Source organism: Moschus berezovskii, chromosome 14 (genome assembly GCF_049115385.1).
Source record: "Moschus berezovskii isolate FMDL1 chromosome 14, NW_MosBer_1.0, whole genome shotgun sequence".
NCBI classification, from domain to species: Eukaryota; Metazoa; Chordata; class Mammalia; order Artiodactyla; family Moschidae; genus Moschus; species Moschus berezovskii.
The window spans coordinates 19,070,014-19,084,962 of NC_142473.1; the positions used below are offsets into that span (position 1 = coordinate 19,070,014).

General features: G+C 37.3%; 1 protein-coding gene across 2 annotated transcripts in view; it reads left to right on the forward strand.

Annotated features, from left to right (window-relative positions):
• The window catches only part of SESN3 (sestrin 3), an 85,852-nt gene that overhangs the window by 61,433 nt on the left and 9,470 nt on the right, over positions 1-14,949 (forward strand). For both annotated transcript variants that reach the window (XM_088842898.1, XM_055422916.2), the window contains 6 exons: positions 937-1,119; positions 3,727-3,963; positions 4,552-4,726; positions 9,212-9,330; positions 10,156-10,346; positions 13,822-13,966. In XM_088842898.1, the coding sequence (XP_088699024.1) occupies positions 937-1,119; positions 3,727-3,963; positions 4,552-4,726; positions 9,212-9,330; positions 10,156-10,346; positions 13,822-13,966 (1,050 nt within the window). The remainder of the gene's footprint in view (positions 1-936; positions 1,120-3,726; positions 3,964-4,551; positions 4,727-9,211; positions 9,331-10,155; positions 10,347-13,821; positions 13,967-14,949) is intronic.

Consider the following 14,949-nt stretch of genomic DNA (forward strand, 5'->3'; position numbering starts at 1 on the left):
CTATGGTTTTTCCCATGGTCATGTATGGATGTGAGAGTTGAACTGTGAAGAAAGCTGATCGCCGAAGAATTGATGCTTTTGAACTGTGGTGCTGGAGAAGACTCTTGAGAGTCTTTGGACTGCAAGGAGATCCAACCAGTCCATTCTGGGGGAGATCAATCCTGGGTGTTCATTGGAAGGACTGATGCTAAAGCTGAAACTGCAATACTTTGGCCACCTCATGCGATGAGTTGACTCACTGGATAAGACTCTGATGCTGGGAGGGATTGCAGGCAGGAGGAGAAGGGGATGAAAGAGGATGAGATGGCTGGATGGCATCACCGACTCTATGGATGTGAATTTGAGTGTACTCCAGGAGTTGGTGATGGACAGGGAGGCCTGGCGTGCTGTGATTCATGGGGTCGCAAAGAGTCGGACACGACTGAGCAACTGAACTGAACTAAATTGAACTGAACTGAAGAAAGAAAGGGTCAGTGAGCTTCACCTTCATCTCAATAGGAGGATGGGCACAGATAAGCCTGATTCACGGTTATCTCAAAGGGAATAAGAAAAATACTCAAACTTGTATATATTCTGAATTGGTACAAGTTAATGAGATTTTATTGAGTTTTAAATAGAATACAGTTGCTATCACTTGCATTAATGAAATGAACATATACTTCCTTCACATAAATAGAAAATGGGTTCTAGATTGACCCTTACCACTTCTAGATGAGGAAGTAATTAGCTTCATGTGACATTTACTTTTATAAAGTATCAGCTTTATGTATTGATTCAAGAATCTATGACAACATTTTGATGAAGGTTTTAGGAAGAGCATTCTCTAAGAAAAGAATTATTAGCTATAAAAATGAACTTAAATGACTGTCTTAGTAATTGTAGAATAAGACTATACCATGACTGTTCTATCCACCAACTCTTTTCTTTGTGTTATAGGCTGCAGCTAGACATCAGTGTTCTTACTTAATAAACATGCATGTGGATGAATTTTTAAAGACAGGAGGTATTGCTGAATGGTTGAATGGTTTGCAATATGTACCACAAAGACTGAAAAATCTTAATGAAATAAACAAGCTGTTAGCACACCGACCCTGGCTGATCACAAAAGAGCACATTCAGGTACTGAGTATTTCTTTAAGGGAGAAAGAAATTTTACTAATGATTCTTAGAGTTATTTTCAGTTAAGTATTTTGCTTAAGACTTAATTTGAAATACTTGCGTGTTAGAAATTTGAAAAATAAAATGGTGTATTAAAATGTGTAGAAAAGGTAAGTCAGTGGGTTTAAGTTAAATATAAATGAATACTTCTCTGTAAGTGAAAGTCAGTCATGTTCGACTCTTTGTGACCCCATGGACTATACAGTCCATGGGATTCTCCAGGCCAGAATCCTGGAGTGGGTAGCCTATCCCTTCTCCAGTGTATCTTCCTCACCCAGGAATTGAACAGGGGTCTCCTGCATTGCAGGTGGATTCTTAACCAGATAAGCTACCAAGAAAGTCCACTTCTCTTTAATTAATCAGTAATTAGCACATAGCTATAAGAAAAGTTGATTTATATTTTCAAGCAGTAGGCAGAACAAAGAAAATGCATTAGGAGGATAACATACGTTAAGTTCTAGTCTTTAACTCTTAACTACAAAGTAGGTAACCTTTAGTAAGTTAACTTTTGTGGGCCTTGGTAGTTCACCCTTCTATAAATGAGACGCCTAGATTAATTGAGTTCTAAACTCTTTTGCAGTTCTAATATTTCATAATTTTAAGATTTTGAAAAAATGATTTTGCAAATAAAAGTGATTTGCCAACTGGTGTGTATATACTTACATGCCTCTAGAGACTAGAACTTAGGTAAGAAAGAGAACTGTGATTGACTGGAGCACTTGCCCTTCAAAAGCAGTATCTGTGAAAAGCCTCCATGATGAGGTTGTTGAATTAACGCTTAGCACCATGCTTGGCACTATTCAGTTAGTAGGAGTCATCAGCTAAATCATTATCAGTAGAAGCCTTAGGAACTTACGATCCCTTCTTCTAATGCATTGGAAATGTCCTTGGTTTTATTTTTTCCTCATTTTGTTAGTTATTTGTCCAGTTAAACCAAACTTAGCTTTTGTCAGTCTGTATACTCTCAGATTTGTATTATCTATTAGGGCTTGTTTATAAAATATGAAAATAGCTATAGCAGAAAAGTGCTATTTATAGTAGCGAATAAGAAATTTAGAAGCAATGTAAATGTGTAAGGAAATGGAAATGTAGTTCTGGGCTACAATATGCCTGTGCATATAATTAATTGAAGACAGTGGAGCCTCATGAAAATCAGATTTTTCAAAAAGTTTGAAAAGCAGAGAAAAATTGATATATACTCTGATTATTTAATTATACTTTTAAAAATAAAAGAAGATATGTAAAAGTTACATTAAAGTGGTAGAATATGATTGATTTTTCCTTTTTCCCCCCTGAGCTTTTGGTAATGTATTAAATTTGTATGTAGTTAAATAATGGAGAGTAAAGCAAAAGCAGTTTTTTGGTTTTAGTTTTTAAGTGTGAAGTGAGCCAAGTGAAAGTTTTAGATTTGAGAACAGACCCCCATACACACACTGAGAGATCGATTAATAGATAAAGATTAATGGGGGAAACCTTAAATGGATTAATAGCTGGAATTGTAATGATTATTGAGTTTAATGGCTTCACTACGATTCCAACATTCATCTGGAAAAAGTGAAAGTGAAAGTCGCTCAGTTGTGTCCAACAGTTTTCGACCCCATGGACTATACAGTCTGTGGAATTCTCCAGGCCAGAATACTGGAGTGCGTAGCTTTCCCCTTCTCCAGTGGATCTTCCCAACCCAGGAATCCAACTGGGGTCTCCTGCATTGCAGACGGATTCTTTACCAACTGAGCTATCAGGGAAGCCCATTCATCTGGAGGGTCCAGTAAAATAGCATGTAAAAAAAGTACTCTGATATTTTTGTTTTGTTTTTGTTGGTTTTTTTATTTAACTTGTTATTTTGTATTGGATTATAGCCAGTTAACATTGTTGTGATAGTTTCAGGTGGATGGCAAAGGGACTCAGCCATACATATACACACATTCATTCTCCTTTAAACTCCCCTCCCATCCAGGCTGCTGCATAACATTGAGCAGAGTTACCTGTGCTGTACAGTAGGACCTTGTTGGTTATCCATTTTAAATAGAGCAGATTTTCTTTAAATGTCCCTTCAAATGTGAGGTAGTTTTCTACAGTGTCTACATCTGCTGTAGGTTCTTCCTCTGTCAGAAACAATATCTAAAAGACAATTAAAAGTTGACTTACTGAATTAAATATTTATGTTATTTTTAAGGTAGAGTCTCTACCTTTAAAACCTTCAAATGAATGGTCTTGCTAGAGAAACTTTAAAGTCCCTTCTAGCGTCAGTGTTCTTGGATTCTCTAAAATACCTTCTTAAAATAGCATAATATAGAAAAGTGCTTTGGAAACAGAAACTCCATTATATGTATAAGGAATTTCAGAGAAGCCACAATGTAATTCTGTTGTTAGTTTTGATAAGTTTAATGTAATATTGTTTGACCAAAGCTGTATCTTTAATATATGAAACAGTTTAAATGGAATTTTTTAAGTATTATTACTATAAATGGACTTATGAAATTTTATACATTTTTCCATACTTTCTAAAATTGCTTTGTAACATTCTATGATTTTCACTTTTATTCTTGATTGGCTTTCTCATTTCAGAAACTTGTCAAAACTGGAGAAAATAATTGGTCTCTGCCTGAACTGGTACATGCTGTGGTCCTACTGGCTCATTATCATGCTTTGGCAAGCTTTGTTTTTGGTAGTGGCATCAATCCAGAAAGAGATCCAGAAATCTCCAATGGATTCAGGCTAATACCAGTCAACAACTTCTGTGTGTGTGATCTCGCTAATGACAACAACATAGAGAATGCATCCCTTACAGGCAGCAACTTTGGGGTTCGTTTTCTTAACTGTTTTTCTTTACTACGTTGCCTTTAAACTTGCTACATTAAAAATATCTGGAGAAATCATGATTAAACAGGATATTATATGCTTGAAATATTTTGTATAATTTTTTATTACCCTAAAAATTTAACCTGTTGCTGAAGTTCTGAATTGTCTTAAGGAGGCTTTTAAAGCAGTTACAAATCATAAGGCTTGTAAGGCTGCCCCAGTTTTAGAAACAAGTGATAATATAATCTAGTATATATCAAATTCTGTTGTATTGGGTTGGCCAAAAAGTTTGTTTGCATTTTTCTGAAAGCTGTTAAGGGAAAACCTGAATGAACTTTTTGACCAACCCAGTAGAATTATTGATTAAATAAATCCATTCATGTAAACTTTCTGTGTTTATAGCTGAAGCAGAAACACTATACCTCTGAAAATGTTTGATTTTCCATATAATTTTCTTTGGAGTTACTGGAAAGCCCACTTAGGAGATTAATGACTATGCTAGTGCCAGTGTACATAAGGTGACATTGGGAGATGGAGACATTTACCGGAACAACTTTTAATAACACCCAATATTGTCTTCTCTGGCTCCAGATTGTCGATTCTCTAAGTGAGCTAGAGGCCTTAATGGAAAGAATGAAAAGGCTTCAAGAAGAAAGGGAAGATGAAGAGGCGTCTCAGGAAGAAATGACCACTCGCTTTGAGAAGGAGAAGAAAGAAAGTCTGTTTGTGGTCTCTGGAGATACTTTCCATTCGTTTCCTCATTCAGGTGCATTTTCTATTTCACTGTCTTTGCCTTTGACTTCCCTGGTAGTTCAGATGATAAAGAATCTGCCTGCAATGCAGAAGACCCGGGTTCCATCCCTGGGTCAGGAAGATCCCTGTTGTCCTTAGAACCCTGACTGACCACCTCAGACCACCTTCAGTATTTTCCATACGGATAATGGAATGATTCCACTATCGTGTTCCTTTTATTTAGTTCTCCTCTACCTGATGCTGATGCTATTGCTTCCCCTCTTGTGTTGCTGCATCTTTGAATATATTTCAGATCCAATTGACAGGTACTTCAGCTGTGTATGTAGTTCATGCTCTTATCCTGGATAAAATGTTATTCAGAGCAGACCAATTACCTATAAAGTTAGATAAGAGTATTTAATCCATCCTACTTATGTGACTTTTTTAATGATAAGTAGAATCCTGTTTCAATAGATGTAATTTGTAAGAAATATCTCTTCCTTTTTCGTGGGTGTGGAGCATGTGGGAGGATTGTTCTCACACTGCTGCTTTTTTCCGGATTATTTCTAAAGTTACACTGCACTTGAATTTGCATTTCTTTGCAGAAACCTTTGGAATTATATAAAAATATATTATTTAGGTCATTTTCTTAGGTTGAATTTGGAGGAATTCATCCTGTATTAAAAGTTAGGCTTTTCTGTATCAGAAGACTTCTTTGCTTTAGTCGTTAAAATACATTTCTTTTCCTAATACTCTGAGAGACTTTGAAATAGGAGGGAAACTTTTCAATTACAACTTTAAAAGATATTAAACACCACATAGTACATGTTATTAAAATAGCATGGAGTCAGTAGACTTTGAAAGCTTAAACCCTTCCAAGTCATCAATCTACATAACATTTATTTTTAAAGTAGAGCTCCGTAGGTTTAAAAGAGGGCTTCAGAATGACTAGTTGTAAGGTTAGTCAGTCTCATAAATCCTGAGGGTAATTGATTTGGCCATGACTGGTTTGTTAATATTAAATATGACATTGACCAATAGCTTTCAGAAATTTTACCAGGAAGAGCAAGATCCCTCTTTTATCATTTCCCCAGTGATTTCTTTTATGAAAGATTTTATCTACCAAATTGAGTATATTTAATAATGATTTCTCAGAACTTCTGACCAGCAGGAAATCCCAAATATAAAGAAGCGTTTTGGTTATTGGTTTGCTATTCATACTACAGACATTTATTGTACTCCACATAGTCTCAGCAGGGTGGTAGGCACTAATGTTTCCAGGCTACATGAGACGTGATTGCTGCCCTCTGCAGGCTCTCATTGCTAGTGGGAGAGAAAGAAATGCAATACGAAGCAGGATGTGAGGAGTAAATGGAGCCAGTGATGGAGAATGAGGGGTGTGGACAGAAGGGATCCTAGGGAGAGACCTCCTCCAGCCACTTGGCTCTGAGCTAAACCTTAGAGACTTGAGTGCAAGGGAGTCAAGCAGTGGCTAGCGGGTGGGGAGTTGGTGGTAAATAGCACACCTGCCTGAGCCGACACACAATGGTGAGGAAACAGGATGGTGGGTGCAGGAGCAATTGGTTCTGCATTGTTAGGACGTGACACATGAGGTAGGTATTGTGAACAGGAAGCTGATTAGGTAGATAGAGGCCTTATCATGATGACCTTTCTAGCCTTAAAGATCATGTAACCAGCCATCTTTGTGGCATGTTGAGTTGTGATGTCTATAAAACCTCCAGGCTGGAAACATCTACAAGTGCCTCTCAGACTTTAATATGCATGTGAATCACTGAGGAATCTTGTTGAAATGCAGATTTTTTGTTCAGTCTGTCTGTATCAGGACCTGAGAAGCTACGTTTCAATCATGTCTTCATGTAATGCCCACACTCCTGGTCTGCACACTTGGAGAGCCAGGGTTGAACAGGAGAGGGTTTTAAGCCCAAAATGAAGTTTTGGAAGTTATCAGTATATATTTGGGAGTTAAAATCAAAAGAATTGTTTTATAAAAAATCATCCAGAGAAAACAAGTGGGACAAAGGAAAGTAATGAGCCTAGGGTAAACCTTCTAGGGAAGCCAATATTTTAAAATGCAAACATTGTATTAAATTTAGTAGTATGTATTTACTTTTAGACATTAATTTTTGTAAGTGTGAAAAACTTGGGTTTGCCTGGTGGCTCAGTGGTAAAGAACCCACCTGCAATGCAAGAGATGCAAGTTCTTTTCCTGGATTAGGAAGATCCCCTGGAGAAGAAAATGGCAACCCACTCCAATATTCTTGCCTGGGAAATCCTGTGGACAGAGGAGCCTGGCAGCTACAGTCCATGGGGTCACATGGGGTGAAAAATTCTAATATACATCTCTTTATAACTAAAAGTAGGTAGACACAAAATCCAGAAAAAGAGAGTAAACTTATTTAGCATACTTTACCTGACATAAATAAAACACTATATCCCAAACTGCAACCTATACCATTATTTTCATGTGCACATAGAAAATTTACCAATATCAACCAATATTTATTTTTATTTATATTTACCAATATACTGTTAATAAAGCAAATATCAGCAAATTTTAAGAGATTTAAACTTTATAGGGTATAACTTTTGACTATAACAGAAGTAAGCTAGAAATCAGTAAGAAATAACTAGAAGTTTCTCAAATGTTTAGAAATGAAACAGTATACTTCTAAATATTTCATAGGGAAGTAAAAAGTTGCACTGGAAATTAGAAAATATTTGGGGCTGAATGGCAGTGAAAGATGGCACAGACAGTATTTATTTATTTATCTTTTTTTGGCTATGCTGGGCAGCTTGTAAGATCTTAGTTCCCTACCCAGGGATTGAATTCAGGTGCCCTGCAGTGGAAGCTCAGAGTCCTAACCAACGGACCACCAGGAAATTCCCTAGACATTGATTTTTTAAAGGTCCTCTAAGACCACTAGAGCTTGAAGGACATAAATGTTTTATTTCTTTTAATTTTTTATTTGTTTTTGACCGTACTGGGTCTTCATTGCTGCACAGGCTTTTTCTCTAGTTGTGGTGAGTGGGGGCTGCTCTCTTTTTAAAGTTTTTTAAAGATTCATCCTTCTTACTATCACTGACTCAAATCCGTTCCTTTGTGGCTGAGTAGTATTCCATTGTATATATGTGCTACAGCTTCTTTGCCTAAGCATCTGTTGATGGACGTGGGTTGCTTCCATGTCCTGGCTCTTGTAATAGTGCCACTTTCTAGTTGTGGTGCTCAGACTTCTCATTTCTGTGGCTTTTCTTGTTGTAGAACATGGGCTCTAGGCACACGGGCTTTAGTAATTGCAGCACTCAGTCTTTAGAGCATAGGCTCAGTAGTTGAGACACACAGGCTCAGTTGCTCCTGTCATGTGGGATCCCCTTAGACCGGGGATTGAACCTGTACTCTCTTCATTGGCAGGCAGATTCTTCACCACTGAGCCACTGGGGAAGCCCTTTTCTTATTATTGAAACTGTATTTTAGAATGTCAGTCTTTCCCTTCTTGGATGCTTGAGCAAGGACTTTTGCCTTCTAAAGTGAATTTTGACCAGCAAGTCTTAGACCTTGGTGGAAAGTTATATTCTGATTTTAACAAGAGACTACATCATTTATAAATTAGGAAATAAATTGTTTCATTCTTTACTCTTCACCATTCCCAGTACTAAATTTGCTGGTCACACAAAGATAAGAGAAAAATGACTCAGTATGTGCCTAAGTTTTTTTGTAGATTTACTGTGTTTTAAAATGGAAATAGAAACTTATTTTTCCCTATAACAAGTTTCTTGGTTTGATCATTATGATAAAGCATTTTGGATTCCATTTAGAGCTTCTAAGAATAGTTTTTCAAGTCTTTTGAAGAAAATGTTTGAAGTTTTCTACAAGTGTACTATTCTATAGCTTGGTAACACAGTTGACTAGCATTTATTAGTGTTTTGCTTTTCAAATTAGAATGATGTTCAATTACTGTAACATAGTATTTTCTGTATTTTATTTCTGTCCATCTCCTAGGGGCAATATACAAAGTACTATTTCCTTTGAGTCCAGAGTCTGAAATATTTGTTTAAATAGAATTAAAATTAGAGTTTTAGATTTGTCAGAATATTAATTTTAACTCCTTTTTTTAAAAAAATTTAACTTCTTAAGGTAAATTTAGGAAAAAAAATGTTTGTATTGGGTCAACCAAAAAGTTCATTTACATTTTTCTGTGACATCTTACAGAAAATTCCAAGTGAACTTTTTGGCTAAACTAATATTTAGATATTTTGATTTAGTCAATTTTTTTGCCTGAATAGCTACAGCTAAATGTTACAGTTGCCAGTATTTAGTAGTGAAATTGTATTCAAAACTTGAGCAAAAGGTATTTTATGTGAATGTAAGGCATGTAGTCAATATTGTCACCATGGAAATCCTTGAAAAGCTGTAGTGAACAATTGGAAGAAAGTGCAGTTAATTCATTGTTCTAACTCTGTACAGTTTCCTTAATACCAGATTGTTCATTATTGTCCTTAGATTTTGAGGATGACATGATTATAACATCTGATGTCTCCCGATATATCGAAGACCCTGGTTTTGGTTATGAAGACTTTGCCAGACGAGGGGAGGAACATTTGCCAACATTCCGAGCTCAGGTATGAGACGCCTTTAATTCAGAGAAATTGGAGAAGAAAAACTGTCATTTTAACTGTGGAATGTTGAATAAGTTGACTCCCAAAGAAACTAATAGATCATTTTGAAAAAACCTATAAATATCTTTATTTAACCTACTTTTCAGCCATGTCTAATTTGATGTCCAAGTTGATGGATTATTATTTCAGCATCCCCTCTACCTCCAACCCCAGGAAAGCAAAAGGAAACTGCTTTATGTGGTTACTTGCTTTATTGCATGGTAGTAGTATCATGTTCATGTTTTGGAGAGAAGAGGGAGGAAATTGAGCGATATGTTCACATTTATAATAAGGCATTTTTATAGAAAGGCCATATGTCTATAATTATGGGCTTAAGGGCCACCTGTTCCCCATCGCTAGATAAGAGCCACAGTAGTGATGTGGTTCATAAATACAGTGCAGGTGAGATTGAAGACAGACTCCTCGGTGCTTGTTTCAGATGATCTGCTAGCCATCCGTGTCACTGAGTAGGTTTAGTCACATAGGAATATTCCAGGGCCTTCTGGGGTTCTTCCTGATGAGGCTATAGTTTGCATAGTACATGACCACAGGAAGTAGCCAGAGTTTATCACCAGTGTGCCTCATCCTAGACCCAGTGAGGAAATAGTACATCCATCCCGTCTACAAACTGATGTGTTGGTTAAGCAATCTTGGTAAAGTGACAAACTTAGAATCCGTGAAAGGATTACAGACTTTGAAATATCTCCACTTGCTTCAGTGATTATACTTCACAAAAACATAGACTTTAAATGGAGAGTGACCATTTTGTGACACATTTTATTTTTTTAGGACTATACCTGGGAAAATCACGGGTTCTCCCTGGTGAACAGACTTTATTCTGATATTGGACATCTTCTTGACGAGAAGTTCCGCATGGTCTACAATCTCACCTATAACACTATGGCCACCCATGAGGATGTTGACACAACCATGCTGCGCAGAGCTTTATTTAACTATGTTCACTGTATGTTTGGAATCAGGTATGGTTGTCATAGAGACAGTGGTGTGTGTGTGCTAGGTTGTTTCAGTCCTGTCCAACTCTTTGAGACCCCAGGACTGTAGCCTTCCAGGCTCCTCTGTCCATGGGATTCTCCTGGCAAGAATACTGGAGTGGGTTGCCATGCCCTTCTCCTGGGGATCTTCCCAACCCAGGGATTAAACCGTGTCTCTAATGTCTCCTGCATTGGCAGGCAGGTTCTTTACTACTAGCACCACCTGGAAAGCCATACAGAGACAGTTGTACATGATTCTAAATGAAAATTCTGACAGGACTCTTACCTTTTACTTCTGGGGAGAAAATTACATGTGGACTCCTGACTATAAAAAATTAATTCTGTTTTATTGAAGAGCATTTTTCTTTGTTTAAAAGTCTTAATATGCACAAATACAGTAGTAAAATTTTACTAAGGAGGGAAAAAACATCAGTAATCATTGGGGACAGTAGGAAAAACTCTCCATTTGAGAATCCCTCCTGGAAGAACTGAACCTTTCAGAAGTATAGATGATATGCCATTGTGCAGGCGTACTCAGTCGCTTCAGTAGTGTCTGACTCTGCGACCCCATGGACTACAGGCTGCCAGGGATCAAACCTGTTTCTCCTGTATCTCTTGCATTACAGACAGATTCATTACTGCTGAGCCATGGGAGAAGCCCGTGATATCCTGTTAGATAACTATAGCAAGTGCTGTTTGGTTGGTTGGTTGGTTTTTGAAGGTATGGTATAATTTGGGTATAAATGAAACTAAGATAAGAGTCTGTCCTCATAAAACTTACCTAAGCTCATGTAAGAATACTGAAATGAAACTGTAAGTCAGAATAAACTAGTGGCACCTAAATTTAGAAAGTTAGAATTGAGAGGACTGAGAGTGAAGGAGTGAATAAGACTGAATGGTCTAATCAGGAAAGCTCTTCTTGGAGACCATCCTTTTTGAGCTGGGTTTTGAAGACTTCTATGGAGACAGACTCTTTCCAGTGAGTCAACTCATCACATGAGGTGGCCAAAGTTTTGGAGTTTCAGCTTTAGCATCAGTCCTTCCAATGAACACCAAGGATTGATCTCCCCCAGAATGGACTGGTTGGATCTCCTTGCAGTCCAAGGGACTCTCAAGAGTCTTCTCCAGCACCACAGTTCAAAAGCATCAATTCTTCAGCAGTCAGCTTTCTTCACAGTCCAACTCTCACATCCATACATGACCACGGGAAAAACCATAGCCTTGACTAGACGGACCTTGGTTGGCAAAGTAATGTCTCTGCTTTTGAATATGCTATCTAGGTTGGTCATAACTTTCCTTCCAAGCAGTAAGCGTCTTTTAAAATTTCCTGGCTTCAATCAGCATCTGCAATGATTTTGGAGCCCAAAAAAATAAAGTCTGACACTGTTTCCACTGTTTCCCCATCTATTTCCCATGAAGTGATGGGACCAGATGCCATGATCTTCGTTTTCTGAATGTTGAGCTTCAAGCCAAACTTTTCACTCTCCTCTTTCACTTTCATCAAGGGATTGGGGGTGGGAGGAGATGGGGATGACAGAGAATGAGATGGCTGGATGGCATCACTGACTCGATGGACATGAGTTTGAGTGAACTCTGGGAGTTGGTGATGGACAGGGAGGCCTGGCGTGCTGTGATTCATGGGGTCACAGAGAGTTGGACACGACTGAGCAACTGAACTGAACTGAACTGAACTGATGGAGACAGATCTGCTGAAAGAGAAAATCCCCAGTCATGAATACATTCAATTGACTCTGTACTGTATGCTTTCTGATATAGTATCACAAAGCCCTTATGGAATGGAATTAGAATTCTATTTGTTAAGCAAAGTGGTTTCTATAACTTTGACTTTAAAAAAAATCCCAGATTTCCTGGAAAAGTCAACTAATATGAAATATTCTACCTAAAAGATACTATTATGATGGTAAATAGTAGCTCCGCTGTTTGCCCATTTACTATTCTAGAAGGAATCATCACATTTTAAAACATATTATACCAACCTAATTAAGAAAAATAAACACTAATAGATTTTAATTCAAATAGATTTCAATTCAATACATGTTATAAATTAATATTATATTCAAAATATTATTATATTTCAAGCAATAAATAAATATTATGGTGATATTTCTCTGCTGGGTGCTACCAAATAAAGCTTATGTAAAATCCCAGAGTTTTTTTTTTAACTAAGTATTATGTTTGAGTTAAAAATAAACTGAAAATACAGATAAAGCCCACAAGCTCCCACCACTACATTTACTCTCATAGCTATTTCTGTGCCCGTTTACACAGTTATTCTCTCATCTTATGAATGAACTATCTACACTCCTATGCACTAGGGCACAGAATCCCATCTCCTCTCATCTAAAGATCCCTCTTCCAGCAACTCTCCCTTCTCTCTCCTGCATATTTAACTTTACTCTCTTAGTCGGATTTTTCCTGTCAATATGTTAACATGCTTTTATTTCTCTCATCATCTCAAAAACAATCCTTTCTTCATCCTTAATTTCCCTCCGACTGCTGCCTCACACTTCTGCTCCCATGCACAGCAGATTCCTTTGAAAACATTTTGTATATCTACTGTCACCATTTTCTTTTCGCCTGTTCTCTTGTGAACCGGCTGCAGAGTCAGGCCTTTACTCCTGCACAGCAGCAAAATTACGAAACTACTCTTTCTGAGGTTGCCCTTCACGTCTCCATAGCTTCTTGCCTCGACCAGTTCTCCGTGGTGTCTTCTTTGCCTACTCAGTAGCATCAGACATAATTGATTATTCCCTCTTCCTTGAGACACTAGGGGCTTCCCTGGTGGCTCAGACAGTAAAGAATCTGCCTGCCAAGCAGGAGACCCGGGTTCTATCCCTGGGTCGGGAAGATCCCCTGGAGAAAAGGAATAGCTACACACTCCAGTATTCTTGCCTTGAGAATTCCAGGGACAGAGGAGCCTGGTAGGCTACAGTTCATGGGGTCACAAAGAGGCAGATACAACTGAGCGACTTTCACTTTCACTAAGACCCTAGACTCCTACCTTAGGGTTTCACACTTGCTCCTTCTCCTACTCCCAGTATTAGCTTAGATGTCAATCTCTTAGAGAAACCTTCCTGCCCACTCTATCTAAAATCACAACTCTCCTCCCAGCCCCCAGCTGTATTTTATCTCCATAGCAGTTGTCACCATCGGACATATTATATGGTTTTCTTTTTCATTTTTATTTTTTCTCCAGTAGAATTCAAATTCCACGAGACTAGGGATTTTTATCTGTTTTGTTCATTTGTGTTTCATCAGTGCCTAAAGGAGTACATGGAAACTACATGGCTTATAGTAGGCACTCAAATATTTATTATTTAAATGAGTTAATGAATGAGCTTTTGGTATTTAATTACTGGATAATTGTTGTGTCTTGGTATAACTTTAGAAATCAGAAATTTTGACTCTGCCATTCTAAAGCTTGTTATCATATTGCTTATAGGTATGATGACTATGATTATGGAGAAGTTAATCAATTACTTGAACGAAGCCTGAAGGTTTACATTAAGACAGTGACCTGCTATCCTGAGAGGACTACCAAGCGCATGTATGACAGTTACTGGCGTCAGTTCAAACACTCAGAAAAGGTGTGTTTCATGACTTAACATAGACATATATTCCATGTAAGGAGTAACGATTATGAAAAATTAAATGTGAAAATATTAATAAATCAGCACCATCAGAGAAGTTGGAAGTGGCATCATTTGGCCATCAGTTTTTTTTTTTTACAATGGTTTAAATTTCAAATTTATTGAATTGTGACTAAATTTTGGTTATGTGTTTTGCCCAGTGTGGTGTATAAAGTAAAAGCTTAGCACTGGCCTTTGAAAGATTGGATCTGAAAACTGGATCTTGGCCCAGAAGACATATTCATTTAGAGATTTTTTCATTCTAGCCATTTTACAGTTAACCTATCAGAATAATAGTTCTCATTCCAATTTGGTAATTTAGTGTTTTGACAATATAATGCAGACCTTTAAGCCAAGTATATTATTATATGAGGAATTTTTTTGATTGAAATATCCATATATAGGAAACCTTATTTAAGACCTAATAAATGACCAGTATAATAGTATAGAAAAGTATGGCCTTAAATCATGGGTCTATTGACCTTTAAATCCAAGAGTCTTCCATTTTTACCACAGTTCCTAAGCTTGAGAGTAAGAAAACCTTTTTAGAGTCCTAATATTCACTAATTAACTCTATGACTTTGATAGAGAATGTTATGACCTTGATCCCAGCAATCTTTCTTGAAGTCTTAGAGCCAGTCACACATCAGATAAACACCCATTTACCTCCAGCATCTCTCCTTGATAGACCGTTATGCTCTGCTTATAAGTTTGCATTACAGTTTCTCCCTTTACTCAGTGGTATCAAGAAATTCTCCTTACTCATCAAGAGCATAGACCCAATGATATATGTAACCTGCAGAAAGATATCAAAATAATTTAAATATATCATACTTCTTTGTAAAAACTTTTGAAGATACGTGGGTGCTTATTCTAACCTGTCAGGTGAGATGTATCCCCCTCAGAAATTCCCCCAGATGCTTGTTCACAGCTGTATATGA